This window comes from Lycium ferocissimum, chromosome 10 (assembly GCF_029784015.1).
Source record: "Lycium ferocissimum isolate CSIRO_LF1 chromosome 10, AGI_CSIRO_Lferr_CH_V1, whole genome shotgun sequence".
Taxonomy (NCBI): Eukaryota; Viridiplantae; Streptophyta; class Magnoliopsida; order Solanales; family Solanaceae; genus Lycium; species Lycium ferocissimum.
In genome coordinates, this window is record NC_081351.1 from 67,331,834 (window position 1) to 67,357,807 (window position 25,974).

The 25,974-nt window shown below is 35.2% G+C and overlaps 3 protein-coding genes across 4 annotated transcripts; 2 read left to right on the forward strand and 1 right to left on the reverse strand.

Annotated features, from left to right (window-relative positions):
• Window positions 1-1,412: 1,412 nt before the first annotated feature.
• Window positions 1,413-3,827, forward strand: LOC132034514 (transcription termination factor MTERF15, mitochondrial-like). The gene has a single exon (XM_059424922.1). It carries the CDS (start codon window positions 1,431-1,433, stop codon window positions 2,310-2,312), a length of 882 nt encoding a protein of 293 aa, XP_059280905.1. The 5' UTR covers window positions 1,413-1,430; the 3' UTR covers window positions 2,313-3,827.
• Window positions 3,828-4,011: 184 nt separating this feature from the next.
• LOC132034515 (serine/arginine-rich SC35-like splicing factor SCL30A) lies at window positions 4,012-7,728 on the reverse strand. 2 transcript variants are annotated; one of them, XM_059424924.1, is made up of 6 exons: window positions 7,597-7,728; window positions 6,915-7,040; window positions 5,248-5,325; window positions 4,587-4,751; window positions 4,353-4,475; window positions 4,012-4,252 (listed from the first exon to the last, which is right to left on the reverse strand). In XM_059424924.1, exons 2-6 carry the CDS (start codon window positions 7,001-7,003, stop codon window positions 4,141-4,143), a joined length of 567 nt encoding a protein of 188 aa, XP_059280907.1. In that variant the 5' UTR covers window positions 7,004-7,040; window positions 7,597-7,728; the 3' UTR covers window positions 4,012-4,140. The 2 variants fall into 2 exon arrangements, with proteins under 2 accessions (XP_059280907.1, XP_059280906.1); XM_059424923.1 differs by lacking the exon at window positions 7,597-7,728 and having other exon boundaries at window positions 6,915-7,541.
• Window positions 7,729-16,942: 9,214 nt separating this feature from the next.
• LOC132035088 (zinc finger BED domain-containing protein RICESLEEPER 2-like) lies at window positions 16,943-17,842 on the forward strand. The gene has a single exon (XM_059425406.1). The coding sequence runs from the start codon at window positions 16,943-16,945 to the stop codon at window positions 17,840-17,842; it is 900 nt and encodes a 299-aa protein (XP_059281389.1).
• Window positions 17,843-25,974: the final 8,132 nt, after the last annotated feature.

Sequence of the window (25,974 nt, forward strand, 5' to 3'; positions counted from 1 at the left end):
TAAATGCCACATCGATAATCAACGTTCCAATTCACTTAGTTAATGCAGGAGCCAGGAAGTAGTGATTTTGTTCAAAAATACTATATTAATCCTCTGCTCTATAAAATTTATACTACTGGTCAATTTTCAGACATCTTTATCAAGTCCTACACTAAATTCATTGGATAGCAGGTCAGATTAGTGGGGCGGGTCACTAAATGGTAAAAATGGGTGAGTCTAGAAAATTTTTAATATGTGCCTCACACAACTGACATTAGTTGTGTGAGACTCCATTTTGTGAGACAAAAAAATAACCTAAAGTTTGTGGACCCATTAGTGTAAAATATGGGTCCATTTTTTTGTCTCACAAAAAATAGCCTCACACAACTAATGTCAGTTGTGTGAAGCACATAGTAAAAATTTTCGTGAGTTTATATTAAATAAGGATTTAACTTTTTAAAAAATGTCACATCAACAAAAGTTGACTAAAATGAGTTGAATGACTTTTGTGTTACAAAGATGAAAGTTGATGACTTTTCAGTTACAAAACAAAGTTAAGTAACTTTGTGATACACAGATGAAAGTTGAGTGACTTTCCAATTAAAAAATAAAGTTAAATGACTTTTGTGTTACAATTGCGATAGTTAAGTGACCTCATGAGAAATCAAACTCAAGTAACTATTGCAGAAGCTTATGTTAGGTCTGGGCCAAATTATAATTAAATTGATTTTGTTTTTGTGCGGAATGCCTTTTAAAGGCACCAGTCTTTAATTTTTACCCTTTGCCTAAAATCCGAAAGTGGTTTCGGTTCAATCCCAAATTTTTACCAACTATTAAAAAAAATCGCGAAGACGATCTTTTGTAGTAAAATTGGGCCTATTTGGACAAAGTTAGGCCTATTCAGGCAGAGGTTTGCCTTAAGGTCTTAAGAAAAATCTCTGCGTTAAATAGGCATAACTTTGCCTGAAAAGTTAGGACTTAAGGCCTAATTTTCGGTAAAAGTTTGCCTTAAGGCAAATCTTTGCCTAAATAGGCTTAATTTTGCTACAAACCTCGGACTTACGATTTTTTAACTTAGCAAGGTTCGAATTTAGAATCTCGAAGTATTAAGCGAGGATCAAAAATTAAAGACCAATAATTTGATAGGTTAAAATTAAAGACCAGCGCCTTTGAAGGAATCGAGCAAATGACCCTAAATTGATCGACACTTAAAATACCTTTTAAAGTCGAATCCACTCAGGTATTGGCCTGCAAACGAAGATTGTTTGCAGCGATGTTTAGAATTAGTAGCAAAAAGCATCTCTTTTCTTTCACATTTCACCTCTTTTACTCCACTGCTCCAGCTACTTCCCGTGCCAATGTATTGGTGGACTTCATGGTAAACTCACTTGGTTTCTCAACACAAGAAGCCATTTCTACAAGTGACAATGTTACTTGAGGTGTTCGACAAAATGGGTTTGAACAAATCACAGATGAAAACCCTTGTTTCTTCTTCCCCTCAATTATTATGTCATCATGTTGAAGAAAACATTAAACCCAAAATTGAAGCTTTACAACAACTTGGCTTATCTAGGTCTGACCTTGTTACATTAATAACAAAAGTCGATTTCATGAAAAGAGGTTTGAAAACTATTCTAAAACCTAATCTTAATTATCTAATGGAGTTATTGGGTAGTCAAGATTCTGTAGCTAAGATTGTCATGAAAGAGCCTAGGTTGCTCTCTAGAAATCTCCCTAAAGTAATACCACCCAATATATTATTGTTGCAAGATCTTGGCTTTTCAAGAATGGATATTGAGACGATTTTTAATAGGCATCCTAGGTTTCTGCTTAATAACCCTGAATGGCTCGAGAGAGCAGTGCATCGACTAGAAAAGAATTTTCATATGTCTCGGGGGTCACGGATGTTTCTTCATGGATTTGTAGTACTTCGGTCGCTTGATGAATCCAAATTACAAAGGAAATTAAATATTTTTCAGAGTTTTGGATGGTCTGATTCTGATATCTGCAAGATGGTGAGAACGGTTCCTTACTGTTTGACTACATCAGAGGCTAAGATAAGGATTACATTGAAGTTTTTCATGAACGAACTGGGGTATGAACCTAGTTATCTGGCCTCTAATGCGCCACTTTTAAAATATAGTTTTGAGAAGAGAGTCGTGCCAAGGAATGAAATCTTGAATTTTCTTAAAGAAAACCAATTGGTAAAAGGGAAGCTAAGTCTTTACACTGTTGTCAAATGTACTGAATTGCAATTCCTAGAGAAATATGTGTTGCCTTTCAGGGAGACGATGCCCGAGGTGTATGATTTATACATGAAAACTAGAAGCTAGAAGAGAATCGTTATGGTGGAGAGCGGAGACTTCAACTGTAGACCAGTGTATGCTTAAGAGGTTTATTCAATATCATAGATTCATTTCATGCCCTTGTCAAGCATATTACTGCTTGTTTACTTTTCATTGCTGGAGATCTATTATTGAATGATGTCTTTTAAAAAAGCTATCGAGGAAAACTAGAAATTAAGATCAGTTTCATTTTCAAAATTTTCCGAAATTCTTCATTGCTGCTGCGCAATTGGATTCTAGGTCATGTCATATTTTGGTACATCTCGACTTCCGAATGTGATCACAAAAATGTCACTTTCAGAAGACATTTTGAAAATCTAGAATCTGAGCATTTTGGTTGAGCCAAAGCAATTATCACCTGAATACCTCTGTGATTGAAGCAATGCTTACAGATATCCATGTGTTATGTGATAAGGAATTCTAAAAAAAGATTAAGATTAAATTAAGAAACTCCTTCCAAACCATGATAAAAGTTTGGGTTGGTTTGATTTTAACACCATTTGCCGTTTGTTGAAAAGTTCAAAAAGTTGCAGGCAATAGTGTTGTTCGGCTGAAGCCATTAAAGGGGAGCCCGGTGCACAAAACATCTCGCGTTAGCTAGGTCAGGGGAAGGACCGCACCCTAAAGAGTGTGATGTAGACAGCCTAACCTAATGTTAGCATTAATGGATGCTTTCGCGGTTAGAACCCATGACCTATAAGACACATGGAGACAACTTTAATACTCAAATTCAAACAAAACCAAGATGTAGTTAAGGAAATAAAGCTGCATATATTAGTAGAATGTGACTTTTCTGTTGCTTTGTTAGGATAAAGCTGTTAGAGATAATATGAAGCTTACTTTGCTGCTTTTCTTAAGAGGTTCTATGTTACAAATTCATAGATCAGGTCTCATGAACCTGCCAAAGTATGAGTACAATTTGGTTTATACTCTGTTAAATAAAATCTCTACAGTTTTCAAGCAACCATAATTATTAAAATTTGTGTACAGGTGAAAAAAGGCTACAAACATGGAAGTCTTGAGCCAGTAACATTGTCTTTCGCAAGAGGCTCCCAAATTGCATCAATGGTACTAATAATTTTCTTCTCAGGATGATAAGAAAACATAAAGCCAGGGTCGAAGAAACCTTTGCGCCAGAAGCAAATGACATCCTAACAATGACAAACTTCTCATATATTTGTCTCTTACACTTTTAGGAGCATGAAACATTTGAAATGTCTCTTTCTTGAGATCAAACGAGCATATCTCTTGGCTGCAATCTTCACAAATCAAATCCAAATGATGAAAACAACCATTCAAATTAATATGATACGAGTAGTCAAAGATATCAGTGGCTGGAAACTACCTAGGTAGCTTTATTGGCTCCGGTAGAAGTTTGTATATATGATCCTTGAGTAGGACTTAGGTTCTGTAACGATAGTATTGGAATAACCAGTTATGTGCTCAATGGTATGAGTGCAATAATTTGTTCTTTTGATACACATCTTCTACTTATTCACGCTACACACGTGCAACGCACGAAGACTAAAACTAGTAGTTATTATTAAAAGTGCAGTCGTCAACGTTGCGACACAACATCTGTGCAATGGTTCCACCTCTGATGTTCACATTAAATACGACGTCTTCCGCATCCCACTGGCCACAACTGTAATGTAACATGCAAGAAGCTGGAAAATACACAGGCACGAACAGTAAAGACATGTTGGCAATACCATTGGGTGGTCCACAAGTCCAGAACTCGAAAGAGTTTGAGTAAAATGACTACAAGAGTCCAGTACAGGATAACACAACAATACTACTAGAGTGGGCTTATTATCTACGAGTAATAGCCATCATCAAAGCTCCTTCTACGGCTTCTACTCCTTACGGGGCTTCTGCTCCTCGAGTAAGACCTCTCCCTGTACCTCCGGTCTCGAGGAGAAATGGACCTGCACCAGAAAACATACACATACATATCCGTACCGTACAAACTATTTTTTTTAAAAGGAAAATCAAATAGCTAAGCAAAGTCATCCTTGTAGCCACTACCTTGAGTAATATCGTCTTCTAGGAGGTGGTGAATAGTAGTCAGGGCTTTGAGAATAACGCTGCGGTGATCGATAATATGACCGTGGAGATCGAGAATAAGAGAGTTGTGATCGTCGCCGACCCCTGACAGATAAAAGAATTTACCCATTAGGATAAACGATAATCAAAGTCGAAAAAATTTCCAGCTGCAAATTGAGAAGTGATCACAGTTAGATCAGGCAAGCACTGATTTACCTCGAACGCGCTCTTGCTTTCATCTCAGAAGGCTTCTTTCTGTTTTCCTCAGCAAACACAACAGTGAGCTCCCTCCCAAATAGAACCTGACCATCCATCTCATATTTGGCTTCTTCAGCATCAGCTGGGTCCAAGTACTGCACAAAACCAAATCCTCGTGGCTCCCTGCAGCATTTGACACGAATGGAGGATTCAAAAGACATACAAGCACAGTACACAAACATATGGTTAACCATTACATCATATTTGCATAACCCACATGTCTGCCAAAAACAAATAGTGACTTCTATCCCACAGCCAAAAAAGACAATAACCCCGACACCGATAGAAGTTCAAGGAAAGCAATTTCATGGCTGCTAACCTTGTGAGAGCCAATGTTTTAAGACTTCAAATCCTTCAAAACTTGAATATCTTCATGATTGTATTCACACCCAACTTCCTTCAATCTTCATGTACATTATGATCATCTTGACAGAACTCTAAGTACTTCACTTCCAACACTTTCAACATAAAATAATTGATCAAAAAAATGAAGACCCAAGCATACAAACAAGGCCAGGTAATGAATCCACATTCTCTTTGTCACGTGTCTCCCATCACAGTTAGAGAATAGATTTTCATTTCAGCAATCATGAACTGACACAGCTAAGGTAAAACTCACCCAGTGTAATAATCTCGTGGCAAATAAATATCCTTAATGGGACCAAACTCGCCAAAGGGACCTCGAAGATCTTCAGGCCTGCAAAACATTTATTAACGTGAATATTTCAAACAAATGATTAAAAAAAGTTAGGCTTCTATGAACCATAGTGCAGCCAAAAGTTGCAGCTGATGAACATGGCCAAAATATTTTTTAATGTTTAACTCTCACACAGGTTAATTGTTTTGTCATTGTGCCTATTGACAGAGACTTATTGAGAGCACACAAGTGACTGTTCTGGTAATCGATGGTTCAACCAGCAGGTTCAAGCAATTCGCAAGACAAACTGCTAATAGTGAATTTTGAGCAAGTTAAACATGGATACAGGCCTCTACTACTAAGTATTCATATACCAAATACTGGCCAAGTCTAAGAGAAGGCTGTTAAAGTATATATCAATCAACCATAAAGTCGAGCTAGTATAGTCTTAATCTTGATTCACAGACAGAAAATAGAGCACTTCTCAAATGATTCTTCTTAGGATAATACCACATCACTAATGCTACCTTTAGCTTCAAATCAATTATCTTCTAATAAGTGTGAGTAAAGAAAAAGCAAGGGCAAAGTGAACAAAAAAGGAAACCATATGATTAGAGAAAACCCTTTCCACCAATAAAACTCAACATCCAGCATAACAAAGAAAGAAATAGGACTGGTCATGTAGACATTTCCAGCTTTTAAAAGGAAAAAAAAAATTGTGCATAACTGCAAGGAGGAACATTGAGAATAGTAAAAGATAATACGTTGATAAAATAAAAATCCTAAATATCTCTACCGTTGGTGAACCTTGGAGACGTATGTCCAAAACTAGTCCCTCTCCAAGGAAGGAAAAAACTGCAGAGAAGGCACTTGACCCTATATTTTGGATTTACCACATATCTGAACCCCCTCTCAAATATCATGGGCTATAACTACAAAATTGCGGAAATCAATTAGACATAGCTACAAAAATTGCTTCATTTCCATTTCTTGACCAATGAATTTACCACCTCACAGAACATTTTGCCATGAGAATGAGACCAGGGAGTTTGCAAAACCCAAAATAATGTAGTTATACCTAGGACACTGGATCTTCGGGAACAGAGAATTTATTTGATCTTCTGTATATATAAGCTCCATAGATTACTTGCCGTTGCAATAAGCATGCTTGTATATATGGAGCATTTAAATCATGATTCCAAGATGTGACATTCTTCTAGTAGACAACAATATAACTTGAAGAGTCAACACCAGCTACCCCTAAATTCCAATTTCCAGGATAGTTTCTGTAAACTATATGAATCCTACTATCAACATCACTCTGAATTAGAGTTATCTCAGTCCAAAATTCATAAATTTAGGGTGTGTTTGGTATGGAGGAAAACATTTTCCGAAAAATGTTATCCAATTTTCTCATGCTCGGTTGATCAGAAATTTTCTGTAAATTTTTTTGGAATTTATCCCCCAAACACCCCCGAATTTTCTACTTCATATATTTTATTTTACGTTTATAAAATATGGGAAATTTACTTCGTTAAATTTGGTCTGGGGTGGGGCTAAAAGTTGTTCAAATTTTCTGGTAACAATCATTCTCTCAATTAACATGTGTAATTATGAATAATGAGATTAAGGATGGCATGTGAACTGACCTACAATGACGGCGAAGGTTGCGAACCAAGAGACTAGTAGGCCCCCTTCTAGGTGGACTGGGACTGTAGCTGTAGCTTCTTCCCCTCATACTTCCAACCCAACCTCTATGCAAACTCAAAAACTAACTGCAAAAATAATAAAAACAAGGACCAAAATTGCATTAATTTTTTCAATACTACATATTTTTTCCTTTCTTGTTTTGGGAAAAGATTCTTCAACACTATAGTTTATAGCTTTAGCGCTAGCCAAAGTCAAATAATGGAGAGATACTTTCCAAATTAAACAATGAAATTTATTCAAGAAAAAGTAGAACTACAAGAGAGATTCTTGATATAAATCACAAGTCACAATTTCAGTCAAAATGACTTTTTCTTTCCTCAATAATATCAGCAATTCTAACAAATTCGTAGATATTCTCATTTTTTTTTAAAATCTTGTTTAACATAACTTTAACTAGTACTTATTTTTCTGAATATACAAATATTATTTATAAAAAATGAACGAAGCCAGAAATATTGAACTTGGTAGCTTGATCATATCATTTTTTTGGCTCAAAGTAGTAAATTAAAAAGTTTGTATAGATAACAAATGGGAGAAAAAACATGGCTACGTTATAATTCGAAGAATTGATAGAATAAACCAAATATTAAATAAGATAATAATGGAGGAGAGGAACTATACCTTGGATGTTGAGGATGTTTTTTTCTTTGTTTTTTCTGTAAATAAATGAATGGTTTATTTATGTGCTTCAAAAATGACCTTTTTCTGTATGTTTCTAATCTAAGGTTGATAGTCTACCTCCAGAAGGTTCTATGCTTGGGCTGCTAGGCCTTTTTATCTGGATAAAAATTTGAGAAACTTATGCTAATGGGCCCATCTAGTTTCTAAAAATTGGCCCAACTCCTATCTTATTATAGAAGTAGTTTCAATTTTTACGCGTTATAGCTACTTCTAATACACAATTAGTGATAATAATTATCTTTTATTTTAATTACTAATAATAACTAAATACTTTTCTAATTTAACTGTTATAGCTACACAGTAATTTTTGAATTACCATTTCACAAATACACCTAAAAATTAAGACCCCCAATCTCATATCCCCTTTTAATGGAATAATATTAATCACTTAATATACATTACCATTCTCTCTCCTTTTTCATAACTTCTTACCTTTTATGATCGTCTTCTTCCTCTCTTCACCCTTCGCAAAAATTTCACTTCCATTCTCACCAATCAAGAAGATTCGTCAGTATTCTTTCCTTTTTTTTTTCAAAAAAAAAGGAAAAAGAAACCTTAAAAAGACTCACGTTCTATCCCATCTCCTTTGTTTCGTGAAATTTTCGCTATTTGTGTTATTATTCTTCCACAAAATCAACTTGGTAGAAGTAATTGTTTTTGCTTGTGCCAATGCGGTGGTTATGGCACAAGCACACCTATAGGCAGGAGAGAGAAAGTTTTAGGGTTTTGAGAAGGCGAAAAATATATGTATTTGTGTATGTTCTATGATATAACTACTAATTGTTGTGGTTGATGGTGTATTTTTGTAAGTTTTTCTATATATTTGTGTATTTTGTTCAAATTAATTCCATCAGTTCATCTAATTTCAAATACACGGGTGACGCAAATACATGGTAAGTTTTCTATATATTTATGTAGTTTGTTCAAATTAATCCCATCAAATACATGGGTGATGCAAATTGTTACTCACACAAATACATGAGATTTAATATAAAATACATGGGGCTTGATTGAAAACTTCAAATACATTAGTTATGCTATGAAATACATGGGTAAATAAAAAAACGAAATCAATATTGAAAACTTCAAATACATTACCACTAAATACATGGGTGATGCAAATTGTTACCCACACAAATACATGATATTTAATATAAAATACATGGAGTTTGATTGGAAACGTCAAATATATTAGTTATGCTATCCAATACATTAGTTATGCTATCAAATACATGGGTAAATAAAAAACGAAATCAATATTGAAAACTTCAAATACATTGGTTGTTGATTGATCGTGTTGTTTTGTTAATGTATTTTCAGAGTTGTTGAAGATTTAATTTGAAATTTGAATTTTTACGTTTGAATGTTGAAGAATGCATAAAAGAAGAGAAACGTGTAAGGAAAGGGAATATTACAGCTGGTTTTGTGGAAAAGAAGGTAAAAAATATATTAATATCTGATTTAATACCACCACCGTTACATGCTAAAATCAAGGAGCCTTTTTTTTTTTTTTACCGCATCCTCATGTATTTGCTGGCAACAAATACACGCGAAAACATACACAAATCGACCAAAAATCAGCTACGAATGGTAATAATTAAAAGGGTAGTTACGAATGGTAGGAAGTTACAATAAGATAGTCATTTGAGAAATTTTACCATTTCTAACGGACTGGTCTTTTAAGTAGGCGTTTGGACATGCGATTTGATGAAATCATGAGATGAAATCAGCGTTTGGACATACGATTTCATCTCTGATTTCATCTCATGAGATGAAATTCCAAATCATCCAAAAAGACATGATTTCAAAAAATATAAATGTAAAATTTGACCCATACATTTATATTTTGTAAAAAAAGATCCATAAGTTGGTAGATATATTTACCAATCATGTTTACCAACCATTTATATTAAATATTAATCAAGTAAGTCGGTAAAATATATTTACCAATCATGTTTACCATGTGGGAGGATTATATTAAAGAGTAGTTACATTACTATTCATGTTAAACTTTCCTTTTTATTGAACTAAACTTTGATCAATTGATGTTGTATTTTTTTGAAAAGTCTTCTAGTAGGGTATTAATTTTATTATGATTTACTCATTTGGTAAGATTGTATAAGAATTGGGAAAATTTTGATGGTTTTCACAACTTGTGGAGTTTTTATGTTTATAAAAAAAACTGCAACTTAAGAAATCCAAATTGCATGTCCAAACATGATTCCATCTCATGATTTCATCTCATGATATCATCTCATGAGATGAAATCATGTCCAAACGGCTCCTAAATTTTGTCCCTCTTATCTTAAGCATTTAAATTTTTTGTCGTGCTCTCATTTAGGGCCTGTTTGGAAAGCCACCTAGTAATTGGAATTGGTGTAATTACTAGTAGTAATTACACGTACCAGTAATTACACAAAGAGTATAATTACAATGACCTATTTGTTTGTCATAACGTAATTACGGTGTAATTACAAGCGTGCTGTTTGGTTGCACAAGTGTAACTACACAGTTAGTTTAATTTAAAAATAAAATTTAATTATAAAAAAATTAAAATTAATATTTAAAAAATATTTGACTTTATAAATGATATTAAATTAGTTATTTGATAACACATTGTTTCTTGAAAATATATTAACTAATAATCATATATTTGTAACTAGTGGTAAAAATAATTGATATATATATTTTTCAAATCAATTATAAAACTTAAAAGAAGATTTTTTTTTGTGAGAACGTTATGGATTAGATGTTTGATAAAAAATAATATTTATAAATATAATGCCGTAACATTATTCAAATGTTTGACACAAAAAATCCATCAACTGTAAGTGAAAAATAAACAACATGCAATGTGAAATGACAAGTCGATAGTACTAAAGCAAATAACTTAAAATTGAAAATATAACCTAAATTCAAAATCCAAAAGAAAAAGTTTAACATAATACTCTTATGTCAAATTCCAATATTATATAAATAAGTTTCAATGTAACTTAAGTAAATACTTCAAAAGAAAAGGAAGGTATAAGTGTATTAAAATAATAGAATAATAGAATAAAAAATAAAATAAAAATAAAAATAAAAAGAAATTAAAATAATAGAAATTAAAAATAAAAAGAAATTAAATTAAAATAAAATAAAGAAACTAAAAAGTAGCTCTGTAATTACAGGATGTAATTACACCAATTCTCAACCCCTCCCCCCTCCCCCCTGAGAATTAGAGAGTATAATTACACCCTCTCAATTACACCCAATTTTTACCTAATTGTGTAATTACTTGATAAAACGAACAAGCCAAACTGTGTAATTACACCTAATTACATCCAATTCTAATTACCTTTGTGGCTTTCCAAACGGGCCCTTAAAAAAAATTCATGGACCAAATTACCTAATACTCCTCGGACCCCTTTCTTATGTTATTTCTTTTTTCACGTTAGACAGCCTCAGTAATTTTGTTGCCAATGGCGGCGAACTTGTCGAGCTCAGAGTCCTCAACTCCTAAATCGGTGATTTGTGCATTCTCTAATCACCACTGACACGTTTTGTGTCATTTTGCCAGTTTATTTAATAAAATCCTTCAATGCATGAATGTTTCGCATCCACGTTCTTTTCCTAAATGTGGCAAATTTTTTCATTTTTCAGTCATTTCAAAGTCTCCCAATTGAAGCCGAGAATTAATCTCAGCCCTTGCTTTTGCACATTCTGATATCAATTCATTTGCAATCTCGAACGGGATCAAATTGTCATCGCCTACGATTAGAGAATGCACAATTCAAAAGTCATCGTAGGCGATGACAATTTGATCCCGTTCGAGATTGCAAATGAATTGATATCAGAATGTGCAAAAGCAAGGGAACAGGAGACAATTCTCCAGCTATTACAGTTGGAGACAACGGAGATTGATGAGGAAAGAGTAAAGAGCTGCCACGATTTAGGGAAAGGACGTGAGATTGCGAGAGCATTTGCATCTGCATTGAAGGATTTTATTAAATAGGCGGGCACCGAAATCAGCAAACCTAAACCCAGTCGAGTGGTGCTCCAAGTTTGGAAACAGAAAACCCGGCTCGCCTCTGTCTGGTCCACGGCGACCTGAAACAGGTCGGTAAAACCCGACCCGGTAAGACCATATACTAACGTGGGTGTTAGTTAAGCTCTGGTGAGTGGATGATAGTTAAGCTCTGGTGAGTGGATGATTTATGGTCTGTCAACAATTTGTGTTTGTAGGAGATGTTGCATTATGAGCCGTCTAAGAGGATTTCAACAAAGAAAGCTATGAAGCATCCGTATTTTGATGATCTTGACAAAACTCCTCTCTAAAGTCCGCACATGACCTATCTGTTGAAGTTCCAACTTGATAATTGCAAATTTCTCGTCATCCGAGATCAATTCTGCACCGCCCGATGTACTGTCTCAATGGTCAAAGTAATGAGGTGAAGTCACTTGTCTCGCAATTACAAGCACCCAACAAACAGTGTGGCCCAAATGTTTAACGTGGATGTTTAACGTGGATAGTCTTTAATTTGCAAGAGCTTTCGCTTGATGATACTCAGATCTTACCTCATACTTACCAGAATTTGTATAATGCTAAATAATTTTAGGTTTAAGTAACTAAAACGCCCCTGAACTTGGCACGAATTGTAACTTTAGTCCCCAAACTATTGCTGCACTTCAAGACACCCCTAAACTTGGCAAAATGAGTTTTAATTCATCCCCGAGCTGCCACGTGGCACAACAAGTGTAGTCACACGCCAACAGCGCGCGACAAAGCCACGTTTTTTTTTTTTTTTTTTTAAAAAGAAAAAATCAATTTTGGAAAATTCATAAAAAAAGTATAAATTTTTAAAATCAGAAAAAACTAATTTTTTTTTTTAAATGTGGAAAACCCATTTTAAAAAAAAATAAATCTGGACTGAATTTTTTATTAAAAAATCTGGAACTTCTTAAATCTTGAAAACTGAGAGACCCATTATTTTTTTTAAAAAAAAGGGAAAATTTATTTTTTTAATTTAAAAACTTGGACTTTTTAACAATCTAGAAAACTAAATAAACTCATTTTTCTAAAAAATAATCTGAAAAATTGAATTTTTGGTTAAAAGCCTGGACTTTTTTAAAATTTGGGATACTGATTTTTTTAAGAATAAAGTGAAAAACTGATAATTTTTTCTAGATTTAAAAACTAATCTAATTTTCAGGGATTATTTTTTTTTTTAAAAAAATGGGTTTTCTACATTTTAAAAAAATCAGCTTTTTCCAGCTTCTTTTAAAGAAGTATCTTAAAAGAATCATGAAAATCTGGATTTTTAAGGACACTTTTAAAAAAATATCAAGTTTTCATTTTTTATAAAAAAAAAAAAAACTATTTTTTACAGATATTTTAATTAAAACTGTAGTTTTTTAGTTTTTTTTTTTTAAATCAAATATTCCAGATTTAAAATAAATATTTCATTGTTCCAGATTTTTTATTTAAAAAAATCAGTTTTACATTTTTTTTCAAAATAATTTATCTATGTGGAGGACACATAGGATGAAAATGCCATGTAGCATTAATATTTTACACATGGAGGCCACATAAGCCTTATTTTATACCGACCCGCGAGTGACTACACTCACTCCGGTCACGAGCTCGGTGTAATAAAACCCATTTAGCCGAGTTTAGGGGTGTCTTGAAGCCCATCAATAGTTTGGGGACTAAAGTTGCAAAACGTGCCAAGTTCAGGGGCGTTTTAGTTACTTAAGCCATAATTTTATCATAAGTTTCGGTGATAGATATTGGGATGGACAAAATAGAATTGTTATCATTAGGACAAGGCATAATACATATACACGCCCTCAAACTCGACTTTCAACAAAGCATTTTTCTTCAACTTTACAAGCAGATAAGAAGACCTCAAGAGGTCCACATGACATTAATATTCCCGAGTGAAGACCAAGATTGAGAGGCTATTTTTGGGCCTTTGGGGCGTGCTGAAAAGACCCGCCAGTTATTAGTTATTTTCAGCTTGTTTAGCTATGGGCCAAAGCCCCCCATTTGAACCTAGTATTTCCCAGACTTTATATAGCTCATTTTGGAGGTTGTAAACCCTAGTTTATGTTGATCTTTGAAGACTTTTTGCGAGAGGTTTTGGGGTAGATCCCTATGTTTTTTTGTGAATAATTATTGGTTACTGCAACGTGAAGTTTCATTTGTGGTAATCCAATCCCTTTCTTGATAGCTTGTGTTCTTAACTTGTACTTAACTTGTGGTCTTAGTTAACATAGCATTAGTTGTTGGTTGGTTCTAAGTCTTTAGGTATACGCTTCTCTTTCATCTTTTAGTTTGTTCTTGTGTTTCATTTTCCTTGCTATAACATCAGCCCGTCTATTCAACTCTGTGTTTCTTTTCTTATGGTAAAATTGATCTTGGATTGTATATGGTTCTTGTATTGGTTTCCGCATCATTTGATCTCAGAGCATAGGTTGGGTTATAAGGGTTTGATCTTCACTTGTTGAACAAAAAAAAAAAAAATGAAACTCAAACTATGCACAATGAACAGTGACGTGAACAATAAACTTTGAGTGTCCTTCACTTGTTCTTAGCTCTTTGTTCTTCATCTCTTTATTTTGTGAATGGAAGTTGTTGGATTTCAGATATACTCCCTCTGTTTCAATTTGTTTGAACCTATTTCCTTTTTAGTCCGTACCAAAATAAATGGCCTCTTTCCTACTCAATCAAATTCACTTTGATAACGATTTAAGTGCCACACAAATTTTCAAGTGCTTATTTTTGAACCACAAATTTCAAAAGTCTTCCTCTTTCTTAAATGTAAAATGCACTCCAAATCAAACGAGCCTATATATAAATTGAAACGGAGGGAGTAGTTGTTATCTGTGAAACCCCTTGAGACCTGAATTTGTATTCATGTTTGTTTATCAAGAGATCCAAAAGCTTTTAAAAAAATGTGTGTTGGAAATATATTGGAAATTGAATTCTTCAATTGTTCACACTAGCAACTTGGTACCAAAGTCAAAAAGTGTGATGTATCTTTTATTGGGAGCTGAATTCTAAAAGAGTGTTCACACTACTTGATTCTTGCTAGGAAAGTAAAATTTATTCATCCATATTTTAAGTTTCCTAGTATGTATATCAGATTTTCTTTTGAGCTTGCTACCTATTGGTCCTATTTTTTCTTTTCTTTTATAGTTTAGTCTATTCCAAATTACTACAAAAGGAAAACTTGATCTTGTGGTGATCAGAGTTTGTTGACTGAAGAACCATAAATGAGAATCCCTAGGTCTAATGTCTTACTCCGATAATTTTGTAGAAAGTTGGTTGTTTATGACTAATTGCTTTGGATTGTAATATATGGTAAAAGAAATCAAGGTTGTGGCCCCGTCAGATAAAGTGTATGATCATGGGTATTAATCTTGATATACTTCTAATGGATCGTTATATGAATGCACTTAACCTCTATGTGAATCTTTACTATTTTCCAATAAATAAAAATTATTTCTTTCTATGATTTTCCCAAATATAAGAAAGTTGATATGAAGAACGGTTAATTATGCCAAGTAAATTCTTCTTATTCCTAAGTGAATTTATTAAACAAAGTTTAAAGCTTTGAGTACTTGTTATTTATTCTTACCCAACCCTAAGTAGGGCTGTTCAAAATCGACCGCTACCGATAACCCAACCCCAAAAGTGGCTTATTGGCTTATTGGTATTGGGTTATTGGATTAGCGGGTGGGGAATGGATTAAAATTTTATAATTAATGGCTTATCGGTGCAGGGATGGATTACTTAATTTTCGTATTGGGTAAACCGTTAACCCGTTAAGGATTTATCATATTTTATATTTTTACTCCTAAACATGTAAAATATGTATGGTAATTATAATTTCTAAACCTAAAGCTAAGCCCCAGCAGGCCAAGCCCATTTAGTAAGTCAGTAACTTTTTCACTTAATTACTTTGATTATTAGTTTATAACCCTAATCTACCTGAAGGCTTCACAGTAAGTCATTAGTCAGCAAGACAGCTACTGCTATTGCAAGACTCAATAATTGTTCTGCTTCTACGAGGTAAATTTTAAGTTTTTTTTTTTCCGCTTATGATTGTAATGGATTTTTTCCTTCTGATAATTCACATTCTGTTTGTAGGATTACCATATTTAAAGCAGTAATATACAGGAACAAGCTATCTTAGATAATTGAACAATTTCTAGAATAAAGTAAAGTTGAAGCTCAATAAAACCTAAAACTCCAAACATACAAATAGATTTATTTGGCTCAATACATTAACTGGAAGGTCTTGTGTGATGTATTTATTTTTGCAAGAGTTTTATTTGGCTTGATTATCTGTTAATCTATTTCCAGCCCTATGATGTTAATTGTTAAGGTGTTGCATTATTTGCTCTGTTTCTGTTTTTAGTTTTGCTTCCACTAGCATAATGTGTTTGTGATGTATTTCGATTAACAAATTCTCTATTTTCCTGTGCTATGTGTATTTTTCGTTACTATTTGCTGTGCCGATCATATTTTATCTGTTCTAATTTTGGTTGTTTGTTGAATTGTTTTTCTTATTATAGGGACTCAAAGTCTTAACTCGTAGCATGGCTAAACAAGGTGATAAGGTGATAGGTGAAAGTGAGGCTTCAAATGCAGCAAGTCAAGCTGAAATAACTCAGTCAACTAGTGCTAAAAAAGGAGAAAAAGGCTGTCGCGTGGGATCATTTTACAGAAGTTGAAACTTCCGAAGGTACGAAAGCGAAATGTAGTCATTGCTACAAGGTGTATTGTTTTAAGTCAAGAGACGGTACGTCTACTCTTCTTGGTCATTTGATGACGTGTCCTAAGCTTCCTACTCCTCTCGTTGATAAAAAACAATCAACCATAGGCTTTAAATCTATTCCGGGGGAGTAGTCAAGGTGATGTAGCTGTTGTCTCTTGGAAATTTGACCAAGAAGAGTGCAGGAAGGCTTTATGCCGTATGGTAATAGTGGATGAGCTTCCTTTTAGCTTTGTCGAAAAAGAAGGTTTTAGAGAATTTATGAAAATGGCGCAACCTCATTTTCGGATCCCTTCCCGTAGTACCGTGACTAGGGACTGTTTTAATTTGTTTAATGAAGAAAAGCAAAAGTTGAGGAGGTATTTTATAGAAACAAAACAGAGAGTCTATATTACAACTGACACATGAACTTCTATACAAAGAATTAATTACATGTGTATCACTGCCCATTGGATCGATAGTGATTGGAATATGCGCAAGAAATACTTAATTTTTGTCCTATTATTAGCCATAAAGGGGAAGATATGGCAAATGGTATTAGTAGATGCTTACGTGAGTGGGGGATAAATAAGATCTTTACTGTCACAGTTGATAATGCAAGCTCAAATGATGTGACAGTAAAAGAATTGTCTAAACAATTAACAAAAATGGGAACTAATTTGATGAACGGTAATCACCTTCACGTGAGGTGTATGGCTCATATCATGAATCTTGTCATCCAGGATGGTTTAAAAGAATGCTCTTTGTCTATTGAACGTGTTAGACATGCAGTTAGATATGTTAGGCAGTCTCCTGCGAGGTTGAAAAGATTTCAAGAAAGTTGTGACGATGAACAACTCAGTTGCAAAAAATCTTTATGTTTAGATGTTCCAACTAGGTGGAACTCCACCTATCTGATGTTGAGTAGGGCTGTTGAATTTGAGAATGCATTTTCAAATTATGCTTCTCGTGAAATCGGCCTGAGACATTATCTTGAAAATTCTTATGTTGAAGTTGGAATTACTACCGGTGAACTTTTGAGTAGTGATTGGATCCATGTGAAAAGAATTACGAGATTTATTGAGATCTTTTATCTTCTTACTTTGAAAATATCTGGATCACGTCATGTTACGTCAAATATTCATTTTCTTGAAATTTGTGTTGTTGCTGTTTATTTGAATAAATTAATGGCAAGCGAAGACACTAGTTTAAGTGATATGGCAAAGAAGATGAAAGAAAAATTTAATAAGTATTGGGGAGATCCAACAAAAATGAACAAGATAATTTTCATTTCATGTATTTTGGATCCTCATTACAAGCTTGAATCAGTTGGCTATGCACTTGTAAAGATGTTTGGAACGCAAGGGCCATCTATACAAGCAGAAGTAAAGAAGTACATGACTTCATTATTTAGCGAGTATGTAAAATCCAGGCAGCGTGCTTGATGTATCTTCACCTTGCTCTTCACTGGACACGTCTACTTCCGGGCTTTCTGGCAGTGAAGTAAGTACCCAAAGTACATGACTTTTAGAATCACTCATGCAAGATCTAAAGAGCTATAAAACAGCGAGTGGAGGTGTGGATGTTAGAACGGAGTTAGATAAATATTTTGGTGAAGAAACTGAGGATGACACTAAAGAATTTAACATCCTAGATTGGTGGAAAATAAACTCAGCTAGATTTCCTATTCTTGCTGAGATGGCTCGTGATGTATTAGCTGTACCTGTTTCAAGTACGGCATCTGAATCTGCGTTTAGTACCGGTGGACGTCTTCTTGATTCATTTAGGAGTTCATTGACTCCTAAATTAGTGCAAGCTCTTGTGTGTCTTCAAGATTGGCTTCGAAGTGAAAAATTAAAACAACCTGTTAGCGTTGAGGAAGATCTTGATAATCTCGAGCATCTTGAAAAAGGTAATAATACTTTTATTTATATTTGTTGTATATTATTATTGTAAATGGTTTATACTTATTACATGACTCATTATGATAATTTTCTCTTCAGATTTAGCCAGCGCTAGGAAAGACCCTATCGTAGTTTACGTATAGTACAAGGTGACTTTCATAATTTTTTTACTATTCTTCTTATTGTTTGTTTGATGCACTTAAATTTTACTCAATCACTATTCTGTTTTCTTACTGTAGGATACTTGTTGGTTTCCGTCTATTGTACACAATTGAACTAGGTTATGTTGTCTCTCAAAATTGGACTCCCACTGGCACATATCTCTTTACTTAGTGTGCTAATGGGAAACCCAAATTAGTCCTACTGAATTCGAACACTTCACTGACTTTGTAGCACTTCAGATGATGAACTTTTAAGACAACGAACGACAAATCCATGGTGATTTTGTTGGGACTAGGGAAAGGTGCGTAGAATCTGAAATATGAGGGAGCATGAGGAAAGCCACTGTTAGACTTGTAAGGAGAATATTGCTAGCTGTGGAGTAGGTCGTGGCCACCAAAACTGATAATGACATATGTTCAGGGACATGAAAAAGGTGTGCGGTGAACCTTTCATGGAGAGGAGTGTGTCTAAGCTCCTTTTCTATATGGTTTCTTCGCCTCTTCCTCGAAGGTAGTACGATCGAGTGGCAGAAACTGATTTTAATAGTAGCTTTTCATGATTTAGCTGATTACTCAATTCAGTGCTAGCATACTTATTTTTCCAGAAGTATTCTGGTGATTTGGTGATTTATTTAATTTCTTCCATCATCAGTAATTCTTTTAGATGTTGTAAATCTTGAAGGTCTTTCTGTATAACTAAGGTCTATGTCCTCTTTTACTTCAACTTTCTTCTTTGTTATCTTCGCTTGATGGATAAGCAGGCAAAACTGAGGTCTTCTTGCGTAATGATCAGTTGATCACCTGTGCTTAAATTTGGGGTTCATATTACTTTTAATTCCTTCTGGTAATATGGTGACTAAAGTGAAACATCTTTTGCAGAATCTCTATTTGGCCTATTCAGTTCAACAAGAGGGACTAGGGAGTTTGACACAGCAGAAAAATATTACTGGTACAGTTTCTCCGATTTTTTTGCTGATTCCAATTTAATTTGAGATTCTTGTTTAGTTTGCTTGCTTGAATTGTGTCCTAAGATCTCAAATTTTTCATGACATTATTGGTCAAAGGGTTCGGCACTCTAGTAAGATATTAAAATGTTCAAGTTTGATTTGCAAGAATTTAAATTGTTTGCTCACAATTTGAATTCACATGTGTTTACGTGATGTGCAGCAGTGTCTCCATCAAACAGAAGCAAACACAAATACCCTTCAGAATCAGATGAATATTTATGCAGTTACTGCAAAAAAAGTTGATTGAGAGTACTTCATTTCAACAATCATTATCACCAAAGTTTCCTAACATTGTGAAGGATGAGTCTGTGGAGAGTATCACAGTGAACTCTTCCATTAACTTTGTCAATGATTCATCCAGTGACGACGCAGAAACAATATTGAGAATCAATGGCAAGAAACCTGATGATTTTTTGGATGATCTTGATTTTGTTGTGCCCAAAGATAGGCAGAGAATTTTACAGTCAAGTTGCTTATATACATGCAAAATTTAATCATTTTTACATAAGGTGCCTTTGTCTTAAGTCTTGATAATCCTTGTCCAATGCAGGTGCCAAACTTAGTTGCTGATAACTGCAATCCATTAATTCCCAAGTATAACCCCAAAATAAATTTAATGTGGTTAATCAATTCTCTTGGAAATAATAAAATATGCAAGTATCCGGACCAGCTTACATGAGGTACATTGTATGGTGTTGGACATGTTTACTTTTGTAGCCTTTAGTGTTCTGAGAAATAAATGTATCAACTATGAAAATGGTACAGAGAAGGATTTTTCGTTTTTTCTATATTTAGCCGATACACCGCCCAATAACCGTCCAATAATTGTAATCCGATACCGAACCAACCGATATTTTATAGGTTGGCTAGCGGATTAGTACTTTTAAAAGCCGATAACCGTTAAGCTAAACCGTTAAATGTAATAATCCATCCGATCCGCCCGATAAACAGCCCTAACCCTAAGTACTTTCCCAAGTTAAATAAAGTTTATGGCTTTAATCAATGTTTGCAACCATTAATTATGAATGAAGAACGAAGAATAAATAAATCCTAACAATCCATTATGCATATATCAATCCCAATTCCCAATCACAAAACACTCATCCTAGGGTTCACAACCTTAGTAATTGATTTAGCTACTCATAGAGAAAGAAGAACAGAAATAGACAATTGAGATCATAATGCTTACGAATGATTGATTGAAATTGAAGAGAAAATAATTGCAATTGTTTGTAATCCCAAAAAGCTCCAAAAACTATGAGTATTTGAATGCTAAGAAAATCAAAACTGAAATTCGGTCAAGTCTAATCTACAAAAACCTTACATCAAGTATTTATAATGGTCCAAGTCATGAAAAATAAGTTGACAAAAGTGCCCCCATCGGATCATACAGACCATAAAATACTATACGGTCTGTAAAATCTTCAGCTCCTGTCCGTAAAATCTCATCATGATGCCTAGATCTATGCTCCACTTTGATGGACCGTAAATGTTTTACGGTCCGTAAAACTGGACCGTCAATTCTTCCTTCAATGTGAGACTTCCTGTAGCTGATCTACGGTGGGATTTACGGACCGTAAATAATATACGGTCCATACTTTCTGCCGTGAATTTCCTCTCAACATAGCAGCTCTCTGTCACTGATCTATGGTGGAATTGACGACCCGTAAATATTATACGGTCCGTCTTTTTGCTTTGTAAAGTCCCAGCTTCAGTTACTTCTCTTTCTTGAATATTTGTTTAAGCTATTTTCACGACTTTCGCCACAAACACGATAAATACCTGTAACATAACAAAAACACATCAAATGATCCAAACTTGCTTGAAAAACAAGTAAAACTCGCCGTTAAAAAGCATCAAATGTGTCGCAATTTTGCGACACACCAAGACCCCCAACGTAAAGTCTTTTCTTGTCCTCAAGTAAGTCACACAACACAAACGACTCAACTAACTTATATACGATAGATTAAAGATGTCTACAATGATTTTAACTCCGAACTACAGGCATGCATGTTTATCATCAGTAACCACCTCATTTTTCAAAAATCGGAACATGACTCATACCAAGGGTGCTACAACTCACGATGACATTTTAAACTATGACATAACATTATTAGACGCATCAATGTTCACACAAATGTCGCTTTTCTAGGGACTGCCTATAATTTAATCCTAATGCCCTCACACAGACCAAAGAATGTCCCTCACACATATATACAACGAGATAGGGACTAAGGCAATGAAGAAGAGAAACACTCTCACTCACAAAGAAGTTCAAGTATCACAAATACACATACCATAGGCTTGCCCTTATTTTCATTGCTATATACTTTGGACTATTCGGTTAAGATCACTCTAGGACTTTTATCGGGTTGTAATGTAGGTTTCGAGACGGGAATGGTAGATATTTGGATATTAGTCACTCGCCCTCCTTGAACACTACACTATTGTTACCTTATTTCGCCTTCTCTTCTCCCTCTCTTTATTCCTTTGCTTTCGGTGTGGTTTTATTAACTTATTTCAAACTGCTATCTTTTTTTTTTTCTTCAATCCCTTTTTTTTTTTTTAAGATGTACTTACACAACTACTTAATCAACCACACCGATTTCTCTACTAAGTAACTTGCAGCACCCCCAACTTATGCTTTCATACACATTTCACCCCCAACTCAGGCTTTTAGCCTCATTTCATCAATTCCTAGTGTCAAGAAGGGAACAGGTGCAAACAATGGGATATTTTCAAATAAGGGTACGGGCTAATTACGGCTAGTCAAGAAAAAGGCGAAAGGCTAAAAAAGGGAGAATAGTGATAACATTCATGGACTGGGTAGGATTTTTAAGGCAGAATTGGCTTCAATATTCAGACAAAGAAAGCCTAGGATCATTTCAACAACCAAACTATCCTTAGTAATTAAGCACGACTAACGGGGCAAGTTCTAGATTGCAAATGCAAATACATGAACACATACTAACAACTCACTTACACAATGACATAAGGATTTTAAATTAACACAACATCCCAAGCTATCATTTATCTTACACAATACCCTCATAATCATCATTTCATAAGAAGAACCAATCACGTCAATTCGCAGCTACTCCTAGGCATGCATCAAAATTTTGAGGGGTTCACCATTTTTAACAAAAACAACATAAACATGCCATAATTTGCAAAGGTACTACCATATAAGTCAAAACTAATCTATTATACCTAAACACTACCTAAACATGCCAGGTTCAACATAAAATAAACCCCTTGAAAAAAGAACACATGGCAAAGAAAAGCCGAGGGGGTTCCTAACACATATATACATTACAATGGAATCAAGTATTCCCACCTCCAACTAAAACATTATGCACTGCCCCCAGTGCATCAATGTGAGCATAAAAAAAATAAAGGGTTAGGACTACCTGAGGCACTCTAGGCACGGTGCATGTTATATCCCGTATTTTGTACAATGGGATATTCCGAGCAAATTGCGAAAAGTTAAGGACAAGGTTATATTTTTTTTTTCGGTTTTGCTAAGAATGCATAAGTTGCATATTCATCTTTTATTGGTATGGAGTATTAAGGGTAAAATTGGAATAAAAAAAATTAAGGGCTAAGAGTGAAACAAAATATTTCATGAAATGGCCAAAAGTGGCCATGTGGCCGTGAGGTGGCATGGGTCCCACCTATGGTTGGCCAATATTTTCATGCCATGGAATGGCACATGTGTTCATTTTATATTTGTGGGAACTAAGTATAAATAGACCAAAGGACGACTAAGTCAATTAATTAGTCATCATTCTTCATCCTAGAAAATTCAAGAAACATGAAGGAAAAAAAAAGAAAGACCATCAGTCATGGGGCTGGCCGAACTTGGCCCATGGAAATTGAAGGAAAAAAATTATTCTCTTCTAGCTTTCTACTAAGTGGAAGGTCCTTTTTAACGTGGAGTGGTTGTTGGAGCGAGCAAAACGTTTATTCTTGCCATATACAAGCCTAGCCGAATGAAGAAGTGGAGTGAAGAAGGTAAGGTTCAATCTTCATTCTCATATGTTATGCATGGTTTGTGGATGTTGTGGAGTGTGAAAATGAATGGAATTCATGAAAACTTGTATGTGGATGTTTGGCCGTGCATGTGTAGTGTGGTGTAGGGTGATGAACTAATTTTATTTGGCATGTTTAGTTGTTGTTGTTATGGATTATGTGATGAAAATGAAGGTTTAATGATCCAAATTGAAGTTGAAATTGTTTGTGGGCTGATTTAGAACCTAAAGTGATTCTAATATAGTTTCTTGTATTGATGAAAAATGATGTTGCTAACGTATGGAATTGTCGATATAGTTTATGAATTTGGAAGAGAGAAATGTATCGCGGTTGTTCTTATGGCATTTGGAAGTTTCGGGTGAAGTAAGATATGGGTTGGGTTGTCTTGAATATTTTGTGGATTGTCCGAAGCGTTCTTGAATTTCGCTCGAATGATCTTGGGTTAGTCTTTGAGTTTGCGAATATTGATGTTGGCTTGATTGTATGTAGTCGAATTGAATACAATTGAAATGTTGTCGAAATATGTGGAGAAGAGTTATTAGTGTCATAATGCGTTATGAATTGATTATTGATATCGTAAATATGATTGTTGGTGTTGTCGATGATGATTTTGGGCTTCGAGTTGGATTCTCGGGGTGTTGAATTTATACAGGGAAATGCCGCCCCCGAATTTCTCAGAGATAAAGCACTAGTTGGAATTGGATTCTTAAGCATTTATGACTAATGGTTGATGCCCAATGACGTTGTCAGAGATTGTCGAAGCCCGAGACCGAAGCTTCGACTAGCGTAGGAAGCGAACGAGGTATGTAAAGCTCAACCTTTCTTTCTTTTGGCATGTCTTAGTTGAAAGTAAGTTATGACACGAGCCTCGAGGTAACTCTATTCTCACGATCCGAGCGTATCTATGATTCTTATTTGTTTCTTGATATTCGCATTCTTAATGTAGTCAAATTATGGTTTTTATGTTTTTGTATGACTAAATTTCAAAAGTTGCATAAAAGTTTTGTTTTCAAAAGAATTTTGTTTTTGAATGATCCCGTAACTACGAACGATCGTAACTTTCACGTAAGGGCCTTGATCGCTTCGATATGATTGTGGAAGTCCCAAGCCGAGTAATGTCCGTAACTTACCGAGAGACGGGCCTGATTGGCTTGATATGTGACTATGATCCCTACGGTTCTTTAATATGTTTATGATGTTTGATATGTTTCCGAGTAACGTCCGAAAGATATTTGGTATAACTATTGTCCCGATTTTCAAATGAGATTCGTTTAGATTACTTCATTGAGTCTCTGAAAATGATTTATGTGCATATGGTTTGTCATTACTCCGCCGTGCTGCCCTCAATATGTCCTTCATCGCGTCCCGGCTGTGGCATGTATTCGTGCAATTCCACCGCATTATTCACCGCGTCCTCACTGTAGGCCGGGCACGTTATTTCCGCGTCCCTCACTGGAGGGCCGGGCACGTTATACGATATGATGATACGGGGGAGGCGGCTGTGACGGCATATGATGATTCCTTTTACCGAGTCCCTCGTTAGAGGCCGGACACGCGCATGTGTCCGCATTTACCGCGTCCCCTTCAGAGGGTCGGGCACGTTATATGTATACTTTATATATATGTATTTCATGATTTTTACTCACCGAGTCCCTCGCTGTAGGTCGGACACGCCGTATGTTTTACGAGGATTTTATGACATTGACATGCACGGTATATGTTTTCAAAGGCAAGTCTTATGATTTTCCGTACTCTTTACTTCGCATGATCCCGCCATCGTATTTCATGCTTTACATACTCGACATATTCCGTACCGACCCCTTTTCTTCTGGGGTCGCGTTTCATGCCACGCAGTACACCTGCATTTAGCCGAGGATATTAGTAAGATGTTCCACGGGATCGCGTCAGAGATTATGTTATGGTATCATGTTCCATATTAGAGACTTTGCGTACGAGTCATGTGTATAGTATGTTAGTTTGTAAGCTCCATAAGCCGATGTATTGTTACTTTATTATTTGGCGATTTTATACGATTATAGATTTCATTTGATTTGAAAAAAGTATGAAAAGCATGGTTGATTTTCGAAAACCTTTCATGTATTTATGTTATGATTTAAGGGCCCGATGATTTGAGTATCACGAGAGTCGGCCGGTTCGCTCGACCTAGGTAAGGTCGGTGCCCATCACACCCTACCGGATTAAGGGTGATAGCACATCCCGATGTGCACCCACCGCATCGCACCGACGCGGCGCTCGGGATCACGGTCGGCGAAGGCGTTCGACCGACTCGTGGGGAGTGAGTCCTCTCGCGAGGGTCGCTTCCTCGTACTATAATGTTAGGCACCGTCTGCTCGACAGGGGGAGCTATGCTGGTCGATGTCCCCGGGAATTGGTAGTCGACAAGGGACTGTCGTGTGGCTCTCTTCTGTTGGCATTCCTCTAATTCACTTGGATCCAACCCCTCACTATCATC

Coding starts and splice junctions, on each gene's coding strand:
- LOC132034514 (XM_059424922.1), top strand. CDS start 1,431: ATGGGTTTGAACAAATCACAGATGAAAACCCTTGTTTCTTCTTCCCCT.
- LOC132034515 (XM_059424924.1), bottom strand. CDS start 7,003: ATGAGGGGAAGAAGCTACAGCTACAGTCCCAGTCCACCTAGAAGGGGG. Junction 4,752..5,247: donor CCACGAGATTATTACACTGG/GTGAGTTTTACC, acceptor CAAATGCTGCAG/GGAGCCACGAGGATTTGGTT. Junction 4,253..4,352: donor AGAAGACGATATTACTCAAG/GTAGTGGCTACA, acceptor TTTCTGGTGCAG/GTCCATTTCTCCTCGAGACC.
- LOC132035088 (XM_059425406.1), top strand. CDS start 16,943: ATGGCAAATGGTATTAGTAGATGCTTACGTGAGTGGGGGATAAATAAG.